General features: G+C 44.5%; 1 protein-coding gene across 12 annotated transcripts in view; it reads right to left on the minus strand.

Moving 5' to 3' along the window:
• Nucleotides 1-17,990, minus strand: part of PEX26 (peroxisomal biogenesis factor 26) — a 54,726-nt gene extending 36,736 nt beyond the window's left edge. For 2 of the 12 annotated variants that reach the window (XM_089304327.1, XM_089304330.1), the window contains exons 1-4: nt 17,820-17,973; nt 17,341-17,652; nt 15,876-16,016; nt 12,291-12,437 (exon numbers count right to left, since the gene is read on the minus strand). In XM_089304327.1, coding sequence (XP_089160453.1) covers nt 12,296-12,437; nt 15,876-16,016; nt 17,341-17,570 — 513 coding nt within the window. In that variant the 5' untranslated portion in view covers nt 17,571-17,652; nt 17,820-17,973 and the 3' untranslated portion in view covers nt 12,291-12,295. Of the gene's footprint in view, nt 1-6,651; nt 9,595-12,290; nt 12,438-14,834; nt 15,131-15,875; nt 16,017-17,340 lie in introns of those variants that run through there. The other 10 variants (XM_017338487.3, XM_070049093.2, XM_051837067.3 and 7 more) reach the window with 10 other exon arrangements.
• Nucleotides 17,991-20,331: the final 2,341 nt, after the last annotated feature.

Consider the following 20,331-nt stretch of genomic DNA (forward strand, 5'->3'; position numbering starts at 1 on the left):
GGTATAGCTGAGTCTCTGGGCAATCAAAGTGAGCCGCACCACATGCTGTTCAGAGCTCCTGGATTGCCTGGGATGGGTGATTGCAACGGGATCCACGTTCACAAGGATGACCGCACAGATCCTTTCTGCAGTTCAAGGCAGAGCAGATGAGTACTGCATCCACTATGGAATAAAACCCAGGCATTGATCATCTTGAAAGAGAGGAGGTGATGGTGTGATGACACCAACAGAGGTTACCATACTCTCCCATCTATTAACAAGAGATCTCCCACACCCAACTTGGGTGTCACCCAAGATACTGGCACACACCCTGGAGCACTGATCACAGTTCCCAAAACACCCAGCACATACCACTGGGTACTCACTGAAGAGCAGACACCACACTAACCCACAGAGGCATAGCTCAAGATAAAAGCCATCAAAGGAAAAAAACCCACAAGTATTTCCATAAGTGCCTGAAAGTAAATGCAGAAATTCAAGAAATAAGAATAAGGAAGACAACATGACCCCCACACACACCACAAAGGAACACAAAAATACTTCAATATTCAAATGTGAAGACTAGGATCACTTAGAAGCAATGAGAAACAAATTCACAAATTAAAGAAATCCATATACAACATCAATGAAAAATTCTCCCATGGAACTGAACTTTGAAGAGAAACCAAAATGAAATATTAGAAATGAAGAATTCGGCCAGCGACGCAGCTCACTTGGATAATCCTCTGCCTGCAGCACCAGTACCCCGGGTTCTAGTCCCAGTTGGGGCGCCGGATTCTGTCCCAGTTGCTCCTCTTCCAGGCCAGCTCTCTGCTGTAGCCCAGAAGGGCAGTGGAGGATGGCCCAAGTGCTTGGGCCCTGCACCTGCATGGGAGACCAGGAGGAAGAACCTGGCTCCTGGCTTTGTACCAGCGCAGTGTGCCGGCCGCAGTGCACTGGCTGCAGTGGCCATTTGGGGGGTTAACCAATGGATAAGGAAAGGAAGACCTTCCTCTCTCTCTCTCTCTCTCTCACTGTCTAACTCTGCCTGTCAAAAAAAAAAAAAAAGAAAAAGAAAAAAGAAATGAAGAATTCAATATGTCAAATAAAAAACACAGTGGAAAGCCTTAACAATAGACTTGGTAAAGCAGAATATCCAAGCTAGAAGATAATTTTTTGGAAATATTTTAATCAGACTTAAAAAAAAAAGTAGAAAGATTAAAAACAGTGTTGGAAATTTATAGGATACTTTCAAATGACCAATCACACAGGTCGTGGGAGTTCCTGAAGGTATAGAATGAGAGAATGGCAAAGAAGTCCATCTCAGTAAAATAATTACAGAAAGTCCCCTAATTTGGAGAAAGAAAGGGGTATCCAACTACACAAGCACATAGAACATCTTATACAAATGACAAGAAAAGATCTTCACCATGACACATTGTAGTCAAGCTTTCCACAGTAAAACATAAAAAAAAAAAAAAAATTCTAAAATGCACACAAGAGAAACACCACATTACTTTCAGGGGATCTCCAATTAGACTCACAGCTGACTTTTCATCAGAAACCCCACAAGCTAACAGAGAACAGAGATATAGTTCAAGTTGTAAGAGAAAAACTCTGTCAGCACAGAATACTGTACCCTGCAAAGTTCTCATTTATGAATGAAGGTGAAATAAAAACCATTAAGGATGTTCTACACACAGAAGCAAGGAAAGATAGTCATCATTATGAAAGAATGTGAAGGCAAAAAAATCTCCCAGGAAAAGTACAAAGGAAGCCAGTGCCGCAGCTCACTAGGCTAATCCTTCGCCTTGAGGCGCCGGCACACGGGGTTCTAGTCCCGGTTGGGGTGCCGGATTCTGTCCCGGTTGCCCCTCTTCCAGGCCAGCTCTCTGCTGTGGCCAGGGAGTGCAGTGGAAGATGGCCCAAGTCCTTGGGCCCTGCACCCCATGGGAGACCAGGAGAAGTACCTGGCTCCTGCCATCAGATCAGCGCGGTGTGCCGGCCACAGCGCACTGGCCGCGCGGCCATTGGAGGGTGAACCAACAGCAAAAAGGAAGACCTTTCTCTTGTCTCTCTCTCTCACTGTCCACTCTGCCTGTCAAAAAAAAAAAAAAAAAAAAAAAAAGAAAGAAAGAAAAGTACAAAGGAAATGCAAAGTAAATGATATGAATACTTAGAGAAAAATGGCAGGGACAAGTTATTACTTAAGAATAGTAACCTTGAATGTAAATGGCCTAACTCTCAAATTAAGACACAGGTTGGCTGAATGGATTAAAAAACAAGACCATGGCCGGCGCCGCGGCTCACTAGGCTAATCCTCCGCCTAGCGGTGCCGGCACACCGGGTTCTAGTCCCGGTTGGGGCGCCGGATTCTGTCCCGGTTGCCCCTCTTCCAGGCCAGCTCTCTGCTGTGGCCAGGGAGTGCAGTGGAGGATGGCCCAGGTGCTTGGGCCCTGCACCCCATGGGAGACCAGGAAAAGCACCTGGCTCCTGGCTCCTGCCATCGGATCAGTGCGGTGCGCCGGCCGCAGCGCGCCGGCCGCGGCAGCCATTGGAGGGTGAACCAACGGCAAAGGAAGACCTTTCTCTCTGTCTCTCTCTCTTACTGTCCACTCTGCCTGTCAAAAAATAAAAAAATTAAAAAAAATAAAAAAAAAAACAAGACCAGTCTATTTGTTGCCTAAGAAAACACACCTCACCAACAAAGATACACACAGAATGAAAATGAAAGGATGGTAAAAGATATTCCATGCTAACAAAAAGCAGAAACAAGCAGATACAGCCATCCTAGCATCAGACAAAATAGACTTTATCACAAAAACTGTTAAAACAAAGAGAGGTACTACGTAATGATTAAGGGATGAATTCAACAGGAAGATGTGACTATAATAAATGTATATGCACCCAAATACAGGGCACCTGGCTATTTAAAACAAATATTAATGGGTCTAAAGGAAGATATAAAGACAGAGATTGAATCAGTGATAAAGATTCCCAACAAAGAAAACACCAGGACCAGATAGCTTCACTGCTGAATACTACCAGACATTCAACAAAACTAATTCCAATTCTTCCCAAGCTATTAAAATGATTGAAAGGGACAGAATCCTCCCAAACTCCTTCTATGAAGCCTGCATCACCCTAATTCCTAAACCAGAAAAAGATACAACAGAGAAGAGAACTACAGACCAAATTCCCTGATGAACATAATTGCAAAAGTCACCAACAAAATATTAGCTATTACAATCCAACAATACATCAGAAAGATCATTTACCCCAACCAAGTGGGACTTATCCCTGGCATGCAGGGATGGTTCAGCATTTGCAAATCAATAAATGTGAAACATCACATTTAACAAACTGAAAAACAAAAACACATGCCTATCTCAACAGATGCAGAGAAAGCATTTGATAAAATACAATATCCTTTCATGATGAAAACCTTAAGCAAATTGGGTATAGAAGGAACATTCCTCAACACAATCAAGGCAATTTATGACAAACCCTCAGCCAGCATCTTATTGATGGGGAAAACTGGAAGCATCCCCACTAAGATTCAGAACCAGACAAGGATACCCACTCTCAACACTGCTATTTAATATAGTCCTGGGGGGCCAGCACTATGGTGTAGTGGGTAAACCTGCCATCTACAGTGCCAGAATCCCATATAAGCACCGGTTCAAGTCCTGGCTGCTCTACTTTGGAACCAGCTCTCTGCTATGGCCTGGGAAAGCAGTAGAAGATGACTCTGCACCCATGTGGGAGACCTGGAAGAAGCTCCTGGCTCCTGGCTTCAGAGCAGCACAGCTTCAGCCGTTGCAGCCATCTGGGGAGTAAACCAGCAGATGGAAGACCTCTCTCTCTCTCTGACTCTGCCTCTCTGTAACTCTGCTTTTCAAATAAAATAAATAAATCACGTAAAAATATATATAGTTGTGGAAGTTTTAGCCAGAGGCATTAGGCAAGAAAAAGAAATCAAAGGATACAAATTGGAAAGGAGGAAGTCAAACTATCCCTATTTGCAGATGATATGATTCTATATATAGGGCAAACGAAAGACTTCACTGAGACTATTGGGACTTATTAAAAAAGTGGCAAGAAAAAATCGACACAAGAAAATCAGTAATCTTTGTATACTATAAACAATGCAAAAAAGAATACCATGTATTAAATTTAACCAAGGATGAAAAATGAAAGTGAAATCAGCATATCAAAGAGCTATCTGTACCCTCATGCTTTTTGCAGCTTAATTCACAATAGCTATGATATGGAATCAACCTAGATGTCCATCAGCTGATTACTGGATAAATAAATTATGGCATATATACACTATGTACTACTATTCAGCAATTTAATAAAAAATGAAATCCTGTCTTTTGTAACAAAATGGGTACAACTGGTAACCATTATACTTAGTGAAATAAGCCAGTCCCAAAAAGACAGATACCATATATTTTCCCTGATCTGCTGTATCTAATAGAGTACCTAAAATGTAATGTACTGGAGTGAAATGAACATTCTGAGATTAGATGATTTTTAAATCCTTTTCTCTACTGTTGAGTAACAGTGGTTTTTTTCTTCATACTATTTCTTGAATTCTTTACTTAGTGTAAGGTTAATCTTATGAATATAAAGTAAACTGAAAATAAGTCTTTGTAAAAATTAAGAGTGGCGACAGGAGAGGGAGGAGGAAGAAGGGTAGAAGCAAGGGTGGGAGGGAGGGTAGGATGGGGAGCATCACTATGTTCCTAAATCTGTATATATGAAATACTTACAAATTTTATACCTTAGGCCGGCGCCGCAGCTCACTAGGGTAATCCTCCACCTTGCGGCGCCGGCACACCGGGTTCTAGTCCCGGTCGGGGCGCAGGATTCTGTCCCGGTTGCCCCTCTTCCAGGCCAGCTCTCTGCTGTGGTCCGGGAGTGCAGTGGAGGATGGCCCAAGTGCTTGGGCCCTGCACCCCATGGGAGACCAGGAAAAGCACCTGGCTCCTGGCTCCTGCCATCAGAGCAGCGCGGTGCGCCGGCCGCAGCACGCTGGCCGCGGCGGCCATTGGAGGGTGAACCAACGGCAAAGGAAGACCTTTCTCTCTGTCTCTCTCTCTCACTGTCCACTCTGCCTGTCAAAAAAAAAAAAAAAAAAAAAAATTATACCTTAAATAAAATTTTAAAAACAAATAAATAAAAAGGAAAAGGTATATACTCTGTGATCTGGCCAGACATTGGAGTAACACACAGTTGTTACAAATGAGGCAGCTCTAGATAATACTGGTATGGACAAATATTCCAAATTCATTAAGAAAAGTATAGCTCAGTGTGCATGAAAGATGTAGTACAATACTATCATTTGTGTAAGAGAAAGAAAAACTTAACATCAGAGAATATTTCTGGAAAGACAAACAGTCTTACAATAGTAGCTACCTCTGGACAGGAAAATGGGGGATGGCAAATGGGGCAAAACACAGACTTTTCTTTCCATGAACACTCTTTTGTAACTGTTGAACTGTTGAATTCCTTATGATATACATAAAACTCTTAATATTTTAAGTCTACATATACACAGGAATACATACATGCAAAAGAATAGGATCATCTCCATGAAACTTCGAGGTGGGCACTTTTTGCAATGTACTCTTTGACCTTTCCAGAAGCAGAATCCTAAGTCTTCCCCCAGGCACTGTCTGTTCTGTTGCCCGCTCACCTACACCCTTGTAATCACCTATAGCAGCCTAATTTTTCCTCTCTACTTCACCTCTTCCCTCCAGCCTCCCATATGACCAGAGCAAGAGTAATACCCATTTCTGCTCTCCTTAACACCCATAAATTTAAAAATACCTGTTCTAGGGCCAGTATTGGGATGTAGTGGGTAAAGCTACCACCTCTGATGTCAGCATCCTATATGGGCACAGGCTCATGTTCCAGATGCTCCACTTCCAATTCAGATCCCTGCTAACAGCCTGGGACAAACAGCAGAGGATGGCCGAATTGTGTGGGCCCCTGGGACCCACACTGAAAGACTGGATAAAGTTTCTGGCTCCTGGCTTCAGCTTGGCCCAGCCCCAGCTACTGCAGTCATTTGGGTAATGAACCAGCAAATGGAATCTCTCTCTCTCTCTCTCTCTCTCTCTTTCCCTCTCTCCATAGCTGACTTTCAAATAAATTTTTAAAGATTTTTAAAAAATATTGTTCTATGTTTCCTTCTTTCAGAACCCTACAGAACCAATCAACTAACTCCAGCTAAAGTTACCCCTCCTGGATATAGCTACATATTAATAGTGAACTTCAGCCAGGGAGTGACAGGAATTAAGAGTTTTTAGGACAAGTAAGGCAAAATCCTGGTGTAGTGAAAGGAACACTAGACCTGAAGATCAAAAAACCTCAGTCTTTTTCAGGTTGTGTGACTTGAGCAAATCACCTTACCCCTCCAGGTCTCAATCTCCTTAACTGAAAAATAAAGAGATTTAATATATTATCTGCAATAGAGAATCTTTCCAGGTCTAACCTCCATCTAAATCCCACCATGCATGCTGATTGTCCCACCCCCCTGAACTTGCTGATGTGTGTTATATGTTTTGAACAGCACTGTCCAATAGAAATACAATGTGAACCATATATGTAATTCTAAACACTCTAGCATCATCACTAAGAAAAAGTCAAAAGAAACAGAAATTATTTTTAATTGATTTTATTTAACCCAATATATCCAAAATATTACCATTTCAACATGCAATCATTATAAAAAATTATTGAGTTTCCATTTTTTTTCAGTACTAGATCTTTGAAAAGCAGTATAATTACAGTATTTTATAATTATAGAACATCTCAATATGGACTTGCCACATTTCAAATGCTGCAAAGCAACATTTAGCTAATGGCCACTTGATTGGACAGTGCAGGTTTAAGTTTAACAAGGAATTCATCTCTTCACTTTTGACTTCATTAAGCTCAGAGTTGAAGACTGATATGAGTACCAGCCCACAGCCTTAGAAAACATCAAAGTCATAGGAGCAGTTTTGGTTCTAAGTTCTTTACCTGACTAAGTAGGGAGCTGGGGCTGGTTACCAAACAGTGCTGCAAAGCTCAGGACAAACAAAAGACCTAGAGCCTAAAGCCTGCAAGCAGAACAATGGCTGACAACGTTCATGGGAGGGTAAAAAATGAGGTGGGCATAATCAAGTCTTCTTTACAAGCAGGGTTTTCACAGCACAAACCCCATCAGCTCACCAAAAGCACACAGACTTCTTGTCATGTCAGTTCTATCAATCTATCCTTTTAAATACCTCTGAGCACCTCCTAACTCCAAGCATTCAGCAGGCACTGGGATATAGCTGGTATTGGTGACAGCAGTCACTCTCAGGAACTCTTATTTGCGTCAGGGTAAGATTCTAAGCACTTCACAAATACATCTCATTTTCTCATCCAGAAATCCCTATGAGAAGAATGAACAGATGAGAACCTGAGGCTGAAAAAGGTTAAATCATTTTCCAACACTCACACAGGAGGTAGAGCAGAGACCTGAGCCTGACTCCCAAATACTACCACAAGCCACACTCCTTAGCCTCAAGGAGTTCAGTTACTGGAAGCAACAAAGGATTCCATGATCAGAAGGTCACTACCGCAGAAAGGTAAGAAATAGGGGCCTAGAAGCAAGGAGGTCCAGAAAGTATTCCCAAGAGGTAATCCTTGAGTAAGTCTGGAAGGCTAAGGAGCTACCCAGGCAAATAACAAGTTCTGGGAATACCAGCAGGAAGGAATAGCATGAGCTAAAGGTACAGAGGCCTGAGGGAGCATGTTACTACATGCTCAGAAAACTGACTGGGTAGGAAGCCAGCAGGTGGTGTATATAGGAACAGAGGTCTCACATCCAATAGTAGCTGTTAGCCAAAACCAGTGGCAGGGACCTTAAATTCCATGAAGAAGCTGAATGGGCATGGGACGCCATTAGAGTTTTAACTAGGGTAGTGAAAGAGACCAGATTTTCATTTTAAGATGCCTTGCAAAAGAGGGATCTCAAACCTTACTCAGCTCCCTTTCTCTCCCACAGTCTTCTAAACTCTATTTATAAGCCCACATAAAAAAGTATAAACTTGTTTCTTACAGAGTGGGCCACACCCCAGGGATTTATATTTAATCCTAAGGGTCTGTGGACTTTACTTTTTCTAAAGAAAATCTGTTGGCTTACAAATCCAGAAAATCAACCAACTTTTCAGAAAAGCTAGTAAACACCTCCTATATTTTTGGCATCAACACTGACTAGGGTCCCGGCATGGGGGAACTTGGTTGGCCTTCAACTACGGAAAGGCCTGGCCCTGCTGGAAGCCTTTTCCCATCCTGACAGCACAGCAGTGCTCTGCATTTACTTACACAGAAACATGTAAGATTCTGTGAGAAAAACACTAACCATTTCAACTCCTCAAGTGCTAAAGCTCTCATGCCTCCTCCCTTAAGGTTTTGTTGCTCACTGCTTTTAAAACCCATGAGCCTTCTCTGCCCAACTCCACCCATGCCTTCAAGATCACCTGATTACCCAGTTCCATTTTCAGCTCATCATTCTCAGGGCTGGCCTACTTTTCAAGGCCACATGAGCAGAAAAACTTGGACATTATACAAATAATAGAGCATAACTAGTATAACAGGACATAGAAAGGGGGAACCTGCCATGGTGTGTACCATGGAAGCAAGGATACAGGCAGAACCTGGTGAAACAGTCATGGGACAAAGTTCACAGGGGAGAAGGAAGGGGCTGACAATAGGGAAAGAGTGCGCAGAGACACCGAGTGTAATGGCCACTAACAATCTGGAAAACCAAGATGAAGACCAAAAGGGACCAAGCAAGATCACTTTACCCAGTGATAAGCACTGAGCAGGCTCACTTTGCTTTTAATAGTCACCTGGGTGACTCTAAAAGTCGTGCCCTGTCAGAACAGTAAGAGGGCTCAAGCAGCTTCAAACCTACTGCAGGAACATCGAACTGTGTACTGATACACAATTATGCCCTATCTGTGGACAGGAACATAGGAGAGAAGAAAGAGGGTCTCTCAGATCTCACTCTGGATTATAAGATTCTGCCCAGTGGAGCAATTTCAACAATAAGTTTTTCTAGGAAGTAAAAAAAAAAAAAAAACTAAGGTCATTCCATTAGGGTTTTTCTGAACTTCCAGCCCCATTAACGCTCTGAATAGCACCCTGCCTTTGCCAGGATGGACTGTTTCATGGGCACTCTTCCTGTTCCCAAACACCTCCTTTATGAAGGGCTTTTGGGTCACAGGAGATGCTATTCCTGAGGAGTTGTGTTCCCTCTGTTCCCAGTGGTCAGGACCAAGGCCAGCCAGGGTGGGGTACAAAAGGGAGGGCTCTCAGACACCAAGACAGTCACCTGTAGCTCAGCTTTTTCTAGAATTAGGTGGTACTCAGCTGGCAACAGGGAACAGGCCATCGAGGACTGCTAACTCTGCTTTGGTTGTGGCAGATGTGGAACAGAGGGGTGAAGGTCAATGGGGAAGACCAGTCAGTCATGGATGGGAAGCTGGTAGAGGCGAGAAAACCTGGCCTTCCGGATCCAATGGAAGAACTGAGCCAGCTTGTAGAGGAAGGGCAGGGAAGAAGGAGAAGCTGCAGGGAAAAGGGAAGACTGCTGTGAATTCTCCCCCGTTTTCCCTCCTCTGCCCCAGCCCATCCCCCATCCCACCTTGGGATTATGCATGACTATTTTAAAGCCTATTTTGGTGCCAATGTTATTTGTATCTTCCTCAATAACGAAGAATTTCATGGACAGGCATTTGGGCTAGCAGTTAAGACATCTGCATCCCACGTCAGAGTACCTGAGTGGAGCCCAGGCTCCACTTGATTCCAGCTTCCTGCTAATGCAAGCCATGGGAGGCAGCAAGTGATGGCTCAAGTAGTTAGGTTCCTGCCACCCACACGCGAGATCAGGACTGAATTCCTGGTTCCCAGCTTCAGACTGTCCCAGCCCCAGTTGTTACAGGCATTTGGGGAGTAAATCAGGGGATGATAGATCACTCTCTCTCTCTGAGTTTTTTCTCCATCTTTCAAATAAATTAAATAATTTCACTTTCTCTTTTAAATAATTTCACTTTCTGCTGGGATATATTTTCTTCACTTGAATTACAATAATCTTAAACTTACTGAGAAAAAGGTTCAAATTATAATATTATAATCTAGCTTGTGATAAAAAAGAAAAGCATCAGTAGCTGTCTCCAAGGAGATGAATTTTGGGAGTGACTTTTCACTACATTTTGTGTTTTCTTATACCTTTTAAAGTTGATGCCATTTGACAGTATTACCTAATTTTGTCATACTTAATTATATTAAAAATAAAGTAAAATGTACTGGGTTGGTTTGTTTTCCTTAGTTGAACTTCTGATTTTTTATTAAAAGGGAATTTATATTTCTTTCTTAAATAAGAAACAAATACTATTTTTTAGAAAGCTACTGACAGCCCACCCTTGTGCTATGCTTTCCACCAGGTTCTAATCACAGCCACTGGCAGGTTTCTCTCTCCCACAGTATCACAGTGCATGGAGTCAAGCTTGCAACTGGAATTCGGGACCACTGGTCCAGGGCACTTCCGAAGAAGCTCTGAGCAGCCTCGAAAGCAGCAAGCTCAAATGGCTTCATGCTGCCCCATCCTAAAAATCAGAGTTTATGAGACTAAAAGGCTGAGAGAAACCATAAAGAATTTCTAAGTATTTATCAAGTTTCTGGAACAAAGTAGGAAATCCGAGGGTGAACCAGAATGAAAACAAACTGCCCTTAGCATTTCTGAGAGCTAACTAGTGACTTTTTTGTAAAACAGAAAGATTCAGAGGAAATTCCTATTTAATGTGTTCAACAACAAAATGGTTAAGAGGACAATTCTCACCTATGTTTAAAAAAAAAAGTTAGTTGAATGAGAGAGGGAGAAGTGGAGAAGATCTAAAGACTAAGAACTGACAGTTTTAAAATGTGACAATCGTGTGACACTGGCCTAGTCATTTTACCTCTCTAGTTCTTAAGTTTCTCAACCAAAAAAGAAAGAAAATGAAGGAACTAGAATACGGATGTCTAGTTCTTCCTTCAATTTTGAAAGTTGTATAATCCCATTCTATGTCTAAATCCATGGTAAGAACAGAGATAAGGTCATAACTTTCAAAGAGTCACACACAAAAATATCTAAAAGAGTGAGTAGTTAACCTTGGCCCAGTGCCCACACTGCTGAGGGCTTAATCCTCAGGAATAGCAAAGGTTATTCCCAAATATCACTTATGGAACTCATCTCTACTTCACAGAGAAGCAGAAATGACAGCAACAATCAAAATATTTAACAACAGAGGCTACTGAGTCACTTATTGAAGTTTTTTTTAAACTGGAATATTACTTAGCTATATAAAGCCATGCTTGAAAGAGTACTTATGATGTGCAAAACTGTCAATACTATCTATAGCCATCGAAAAAGACGGAAAGTATAACCATCACAGCAGCAGACTTGTTAGTGATTTCGGTTTTCTTTTTTATACTTTTCTATATTGTCCACATTTTCTAAAATGTAAGAGTACTTTATTTACAATTTAATATGTTTTGAATTAATACTTGTGTTTTTGTAAGTAAGTATTTTTTAAAAATGTATTTTAAAGGTGGAGAGAATAAGAGACAGAACAGGAGAGAGATCTTCCATCCTCTGGTTCACTTCCCAAATTACAATAGCTGGGGCTGGGCCAGGTGGAAACCAGGAGCCAGGAACTCCATCAAGGTTTCTCATGTGGCTAGCAAGAACGGAAGTATCTGAGCTACCACCTGCTGCCTCCCAGGATGCACATTAGCAGGAAACTGGATCAGAATCAGAGGCAGGACTCGACCCACAAAGGTGGACCCAGATCCCAGGCAGATAGTGAGATGCAACTGTCCCAAGCTGCAGCTTTATCCCATCGTGTCACAATGCCTGCCCCTTGAATTAACACTTAATTGGATATTAATATTTGACTGAACCAACAACTTTTCTAAGCATCATTATGAGTAATATTTCTATTTTAACTCTGAGGTTCTAGTCAGAGTTCCCCCTAGAGAAATCAGACGTTTAAATGACTTATCCAGTGCTCAAGGCCATTAGGGCAGGGTGGATATCGTCCAGACTGCTCTCTGTTTCAGGGGAACTGACTCTTGCTTAGATCCAGCAATTCCTCCTTGTAGAAACTCAGGGAGGGATGTGGCTCCTGGAAGGGAATGCTGGCAAGCACCTGCACCCATTCGCCCAGCCCATCAAGCATCCCTCCCCAGGAAGGGTGGGAGGGGAGACAAGCTCCATCACTCACCTGGATCAAACCTCACCACCAAGAGACAGAGGATCAAGGCAACCAGGAGGCTCTTTTTGAAGGGCAGGCAAAAGAAGTAACTCACTGCAGAGTCCCAAAGCTGGTGAAGCAACATCAGTAGTGACTGGAACTTGTGGGAGAGAGAGCCTGGTCAGGGGACAAAGCAAAACTTCAGAGTAAGTCAGGAGAATCAGCTTCCCTGATTCTGAGCTTTGAGCTTTACTGTAAAAGCTGAACAAAAGGTAATGACAATGATTTTCTTGCATAAGTCATAAAGTGGTTCTAAGGAAACTCAAAAAAATGTTTCCAGGATAGTCTACAACTCTACACTACCACCACTTTGGGAGAGGACTTAGACAACTGCTACTCAGCTGGGCAAACCTGGCATTTTGGCATCCCATCCCCTCCTCCCCAAGAGGTGCAGTAGAGGCAGTCACTGGTCAGCCTTGAAGCCCACAACCTCCCTGCATAGCAGTGATGTTATCTCAGCAAGTTCACCTCTTCAGCACACAAAGCAAAATACTTTGGGGGTGAACATTTGGTTCAGTGGTTGAGATTTCCATGTTCTCTATCAAACAGCCTAGGTTTAAGACCCCACTCCACGTTCAAAGTATAGTTATAGTTACCATCTGTATGTGCATTTTATTTGACAGGTAGAGAGACAGAGACACCTCTTGAGATGCCAACATCTCATTATCATCCCATCAGGAGTGCCTGAGTTCAAGTCCCAGCTCCACTCCTAATTCCAGCTTTCTGCTAACGTGCACCCTAGGAGGCAGCAGGTGATGATTCAAGTACGTGGGTCCCTGCCACCCACCCTTGTGGGAGAGCAGGATGGAGTCCCAGGCTCCTCGCTTCAGCCTTGCCCAGCCTTAGCTATTGCAGACATTTGGGAAGTGAGCCAATGGATGCAAGGTCTATGTCTACATCTAGCTATGTCTGTCTCTGCCTTTGTCCCTCTCACAAGGCTGTTCTGCCTTTCAAATAAACAATAAATAAAATGACAAGTTTAAAAGAAAAAAATTTTAAGAGAAAAAATATTTCAGAAAACAGGGTTAGTCTCCTAATTAAGCTAAGAGTTTTCATATTTTTTAAATGAAAGAAGTTATTATAGGCTACCAAGAGGTTAAAAAAAAAAAAAAAAAAACACAACAGTGATCAGTGAGCAAAAACTCCAAGAAAAACTTCAACTCAGCATAGGAACTCCCCACAAAACTGTCCACTGACGCAGGAAAGTGAATTTTCTGCCCTTGGAAGTCACACAGGCTAATAAGCACTCAAGGAAAATAGCTAAAAGGACTCAAGGACCAGGGGAAGGGTCTAGGTGGAATATTTTTTTTTTTTTTTTTTTTTTGACAGGCAGAGTGGACAGTGAGAGAGAGAGACAGAGAGAAAGGTCTTCCTTTGCCGTTGGTTCACCCTCCAATGGCCGCCGCGGCCAGCATGCTGCAGCCGGCGCACCATACCGATCCGATGGCAGGAGTCAGGTACTTATCCTGGTCTCCCATGGGGTGCAGGGCCCAAGTACTTGGGCCGTCTAGGTGGAGGATCTTTAAAGTCCCTAACCCTGGTAACAAAAGAATCCTCACTTCTACTAGTTTAAGGACGCCTTATATAATACTAGCTAGGCAGTTAGTATCAGGTCTACGTAGTGGTTTCCCTACAAAAGCCATTGTGTAAAACTTGAATGTTAAGGGTTGGACATCAACCACGAGAAACCCCTCAAAAGCTCTTGTATGTGAAGGCAGGCAGGATATTGGGCAGGAGGACCCAAAGTTAAAGATAAATTAATTCTTATCTCCTATGTCAAGAAACCAAATTATTTTATGTTTCTTATCTTTCCTTTGGCTACTCCCAAGCGTGTCACCCCTATGTGCATTTGGGCCAGCATTTAAAGGAAGAGGCCAGCATCATGGAAGCAAGAAAGCTAGTAAAGTCTAAAGAGAGGACTCTAGAAAGGTAACTGATCAAACCCCAATGAGAATGTGACTTCTGAAAAATAAGACCCAGGGCGCAGCACTGTCGTGCAGCGGATTAAAGCCCCAGTCTGCAGTGCTTGCATCCCATATGGGCACCAGTTTGATTCAAGTCTGGCTGCTCCATTTCTGATCCAGCTCTCTGCTATGGCCTGAGAAAGCAGTAGAGGATGACCCAAGCCCTTGGGCCCCTGCACCCTCATGGGGAAACCAGAGGAAGCTCCTGGGCTCCTGGCTCTGATCGACACAGCTCCAGCCATTGCTGCCAACTGGGGAGTGAAACAATGGAAGACCTTTCTCTATCTCTCTCTCTATGCCTCTCTGTAACTCTGCCTTTCAAAGAAATAAATAAATATTAAAAAAAAAAAAAAGACCCAGCAATATCTCCCCATATGAAGATACTCCTTCCATTGCCAACTTCAGAGGGTCTGTAAGGTCTTTTCCTGTGATTCAGAAATTATTCATACAAAGAATTGCTCCCGAGCTCCCAGGAGAGCCATGTTGGACACAGGCGCAGACAGAGCCCACAACTCCACTTTAAAGACAACACACAGGAATAATGTCCTACCTTCCTGGTTTAGCTCCTGGGTCTGCTGAGAGCCTGAGTGTTCCTGTGTCTGCCGCAGCCTCGCTGAATGAATGGCGTGGAGTCCACCCAGCCGCTGCTCCTCATCAAAGGCTATAGAACCAGTCACTAGCTCCTCAGCCTCCAACAAGTGGCCCAGAGGCAGCAGCACCCGCTGCAGGTGAAGTTCTGCCAAGGCTCCATATTCTGGAAGGTCCTGATTACCAGGGTCTTGGAGCCAGGCACTGACCACATCCAGCATGGCTCCAGGCTCTTTCATCTTGCTGTATAACAGAATGCTGCAACCCCAAATAATCCAATCCACCCCCAACAAAGAAAAGTCAGTTCTCCACAGTTGCTTCATTTCTCGTAACTATTATGCTGATCCTACCCAATCTCTCCATGTCCTCCAGCCCTTTCCTACAGAATGCCGGCACTACTAGAATTGGGCGGGCAGGTATGTTCTGCACAGTGGTTAAGACACCACTTTGGGATACTTGTATCCTCTATCAGAGAACCTGGGTTCAAATCCCACCTCTGCTCCTGATTCCAACTAATGCACACCCTGGAAGGTGGAAGGTAAGGGCTCAAATACTTGAATCCTTGCCATCCTCGTGGGAAAGCTAGATTGAATTCCCAGCTTCTAGCTTTGGCCATGCCCAATTCAAGCTCCTGTGAGCATTTGGGAAGTGCAGATTGGAGATATCTCTGCGTAACTCTCTTTCTCGGTCTGCCTTTCAAATAAATAAAATAATTTTAAAAAATTAGCAGGAATTCCTAGAAAGTAGCAGGCAGGTTCTCAGCTTTGTCCATTTCTTTCCTCCCACTTCTCTCCCATCCTGTGTCCCCTGTTCTCTACCCTACTCCTAAACTCCTCCTCCCTCATCCCTTTTGGGGTCTGAAAAAAGGGGGTGGGGGGAAGAGGAGAAATGATTAGATTTGTAAGAAAGTGGTAGGGAAGGGGAAAAAGGAGATACTAGAGCCTAATTCAGGAGAGGACATGAAATCTTCAGGACTGAGACTATACAAGCAAGAAGAACATACCACAGCTCCAGGACTTTGGGAGGTAGCTTTTCAGGGACCTTGTAGTACTGAAGGACCCAGGAGAGGACTTCCTGCCACCGGTCCATTTCTGCCAGCGCCTGGATCCCCACAACACACAGGGAGCATTTCACCTCCAAGGAGCTGTCAGCAGAAAGACCCATTTGGTTTAGAAGGGATTCCACTCCATTTCCATGCCCGCCTCCACCCTGGGACTGCTCTTCTCTACTTCCTACCTCAGCAGTTATCAACCTCTATCTTCCCCATCAGTATTCTACTGGGCCCCACATTCAGTCTCATGGGCTGCCCTTTCGCCTGGGAGCTTAAAGTTCCTGTAAACTTTGGGGTAAATCAGCTGTCGGCAAATACATATCCTGGTATCCAGGTAAAATCAGGAATAAATGAATGGGAAGGATAAGAGGGGCTGGGAGGTGGGGGGAGAACTTGAGCACAGGTGTGTGGATGTAAGGAGGTGGAGCACAAGTAAATAACAATATACTCCTGCTTTCCACATTTAAAAAAGGAGAAATGTTGGGGGGGATAGTGAGGACTCTCAGGGTATTAGTAATACTTTGTTTTTTGTTTAAATGTTGGATATGAGTATGCTCAGAAGACAAAATCTCATCTGTACACTTATGTGCATTTCTTGGTATGTATACTATATTACAATTTTAAAAAAAATTTTAAAGAAAAAGGTGGAGCCAAATGTTTAGTGAATAAGAGTTTCGAACAAGATTTCTGGCTAAGTGTAGGTACAGGAACTCTAAAATTGGCCTTTTAGTATTGCCTCCAGACACCCCGAAGCAAAGCCTTTTGCATTTACTGCATAAGCACCCAATCGCCACCTAAAAACACAGCCAGGCCTCTAGTTCATTCTTTGGGGTCAGCTTTTACTATTCTACCCATCACCTCCCTGGTATGGCCTAATGCACCATTAAAACCCATGAGAAATGGCGCCCTGAACTGCCAAGGAAGGATGGAGGTATTAGGAGGAGCAATGCAGTACCAAGGCTTTCTCCAGATTCATTATTTAATCCAATCATTCAACAGGACCATAACCCTACTCCTTCCCTGACCCCCATTCCCCTTCATCAGCCAAGGTCAAGAGCGAACAACCTCAGAGCCTAGCGAAAGGGGCAGCTGGGAGGCTCTGCAACCTGTTCACTGACAGACGTTAACACTCATTCAACCTTTCTATCACGCCAGTCTACACTGCAAGGAGGCGCCAAGAACTGGCCGTGGGTTCCCACTAAACTGTAACACGCCTGATCGCTTCTTCATTGTGCAGTGCCTCAGTTTCCTCCTCTATAGAATGGACACAATATAAATACCCAGGTGCTCTGAAAGCAGCCACTCACGAAAGCGAGCTATGAGGCTCCTCGTGAGCAATCTGGAAAGGAAAGCTATGCCGCGACCTATTGAGTCCCTCCACAAAACGGCCCGGAAACGGACGGAACATAGCACGTACGTGCCGGCGGGCTCCTCAGCCAGACCTTCGCTGGCCAGGCTCAGCCACGCGCGTTCGCAGGTCGCCAGCGCCGCCCGGAAGTCCAGGTGCACCACTAGGAAGTCTGCTGCCTCCTCCAGCAGATCCACGGCGAGAGAACAGGCCGGGCCGGAGCGCACGGGCTCGCTGCTCCGCAGGAGCCCCCCGAGTCCTTTGAGGGGGGCTGCAGAGGCCGAAGAGTCGCTCTTCATAGCCTGCCTGGGCTCGGGGGCTGTCTCTTCAGACGCCAGAGTAACCCACCTTTCCAAAGGCTCCAGGATGTCCCGAGGCGGCCTGAGAGAAAAGGGGAGTCCTCATATCCTGACCCACCACCCTCCCCTGGGTCAATTCCTGCAGAACGAAAAGGAAGGGGCCATTTGTGAGGCAAAGGCTGGGCTCAAAAGCACCTGGCACCTCGGTTTTCACCTCAGGTTTACAGAATTACTGCGTCCTCGGAATACCTGGCCCTAGCTGCTCCGGCCTCACGACATGTGCCCGAGCACCTGAGCTCCGAAGAGTGACATTCCGCGCTTCTTTGTACCAAAAGACTGCCTCACTGCGGGTACCGAGCACAGGGCGCGGCCATCTTCCGGCTCTCGCAGCCCGCGGTAGCAGTGCGGCACCGGATGCGCGGAGGACGCTGGGATTCGTAGTTCCCGCCTCTCGGCTCAGTCGCTCTCTAGAAGCAGATGGGAGGATTTGGACTACAGCTCCCAGAATGCCACGCCGCGGATACGGTCACGGTCCTAGGAGAAAACCTACCTGCTTGCCGGCTCTGGGAACGGGAAAGAGGGGTAGACGAGCAGTTAACAAAACCGGAATTATATTGGGGAATGAAGAAGGCCGCTCGGTAACCGAGTGCAAGAACAAGCTGGACAGAAAGAAGTCCACTGATTGAGGTGGAGCTTCTAATTCTGAGCTTGTGTCGGGATGGCAGGCAGGACGTCGGGAGGGGAGACCAGGAAAGGCACGAAAACTCAAGGTTGCAGCTGTCTGCTTTTCCGGACTGTCTCCAGCACAATTCACACTTAGTTCTTGAAGGTTGTGACGCTGTGCTAAGCACGTTGCGTGCCATTTAATTCTTGAGTCTGTGAATTAAGGACAGCTGTGAATTAAGAACAACTGTTGCCGGCGCCGCAGCTCAATAGGCTAATCCTTCGCCTTGCAGCGCGGGCACACTGGGTTCTAGTCCCGGTCCGGGCGCCGGATTCTGTCCCGGTTGCTCCTCTTCCAGGCCAGCTCTCTGCTGTGGCCCGGGAGTGCAGTGGAGGATGGCCCAGGTGCTTGGGCCCTGCACCCCATGGGAGACCAGGAGAAGCACCTGGCTCCTGGCTCCTGCCATCGGATCAGCGCGGTGCGCCAGCCGCAGCGCGCGGGCCGCGGCGGCCATTGGAGGGTGAACCAATGGGAAAGGAAGACTTTTCTCTCTGTCTCTCTCTCTCTCTCTGTCCACTCTGCCTGTCCAAAAAGAAAAGAAAAAAAAAAAAAAAAGGACAATTGTTACCTCATTTTACAGATGAGGCAATTGAGGCTTATCTAGTTGCCGTAGAAAGTAACCAAAAACACAGGTATGTGTTTTAAGTCACTATTTCTGCAGGGACAGAACAAGGTCAATACTTTCTATTCAGAGAGGACGCACAATCATGGTACAAGCAGTTGTAAGTTTAACTCCTTGAACCTTTGTTTTCTCATATAAAATAAGGATATTGTTAACAAAAAGCCACGCAGTGTGTGATGAGATTTACAATAAAATACTGGGACCACAGAGGGCATTTGATAAATTGTAGCTGTAAAAGATATTATGCAATGTTTCACAGATACATAAATTACACGTTGTGCTCTATATTTAGTCCAGGGTTTGACAAGCCTATGTTTCTTACCAGGACCGCTTGGCTTTAGTTTCTCTCTGGTTGTCTGCTTTTGAACTCTCCCCAGTGAGTCTTCACGTTTACTTGCTCTCTGATTAGATCAGATAGGCCGGGCACAAGGTGAGTGCCTGCTCAGAGGCATGAACACATCCATTTTCGGGGCTTTCAGCTTTCTGCTCAAAGTCCTCAAGGAAAGCGAAAGCGAAAACATCAAGCTCATCAAACTCCAAGGAAAGAAAGGTATGTACCCTATAGCCAAACAAGGTGATGAGCAGAGGACTTGTCATTGCAGAGGTAATTTTTGAATGCCTGTGAGATGTCAGGCACTGTTCTAAGCACTGCAGATGGCATAAAGAACAAAAGAGGCAAAAAAAAAAAAAATAAGTCAACATAGAAAATAAGCAAAACTTGCAGAATACTGTGTCATATAATGATAAATGCTAAGTTGAAATAAAACAGAGAAAAAGGATTGGGACTTGAAATAGTGGAAAGGTAGAGTTGATATTGATAGGAGATAGGCATGGGATCAGGTAAGGAGCCACAGAGCTGGGAGGTTTTCCACACTTTATGTCTCTAGCCCTGCACCCTAACTCCACCCCCCCCTCCTTGCATGGTAATTCAATACAGCCACTTTCTCATGACACACCTATCCACATGAAGAAGAGATGATGAGCAACTGTACATTGAGTTCCAACATGAAATCCTTCCCAGAGAATATCACATGTACTGAGTCCCACTCCATTTGTACATGCAATTAGGGCACCACTCCCTATACAAAGAAAGCATCTGCTCCATTGGGGGCTCTCTCTCCTCACAGGCACATGGCTCTTTCTACCTTTTGCTCACAAAGGCAGATTCTTATGGTTGATGTCTCTCCTCATGGGGTCGCCGGCATCTGAACATGCACTCACTCTTTTTTTTTTTTTTTTTTTTTTTTTTATCTTTTATTTAATGAATATAAATTTCCAAAGTACGACTCATGGGTTACAATGGCTTCCCCCCCCATACCGTCCCTCCCACCAACAACCCTCCCCTTTCCCACTCCCTCTCCCCTTCCATTCACATCAAGATTCATTTTCGATTATCTTAATATACAGAAGATCAG

Source organism: Oryctolagus cuniculus, chromosome 9 (assembly GCF_051225735.1).
Source record: "Oryctolagus cuniculus isolate XC-2025 breed Fujian yellow rabbit chromosome 9, ASM5122573v1, whole genome shotgun sequence".
NCBI classification, from domain to species: domain Eukaryota; kingdom Metazoa; phylum Chordata; class Mammalia; order Lagomorpha; family Leporidae; genus Oryctolagus; species Oryctolagus cuniculus.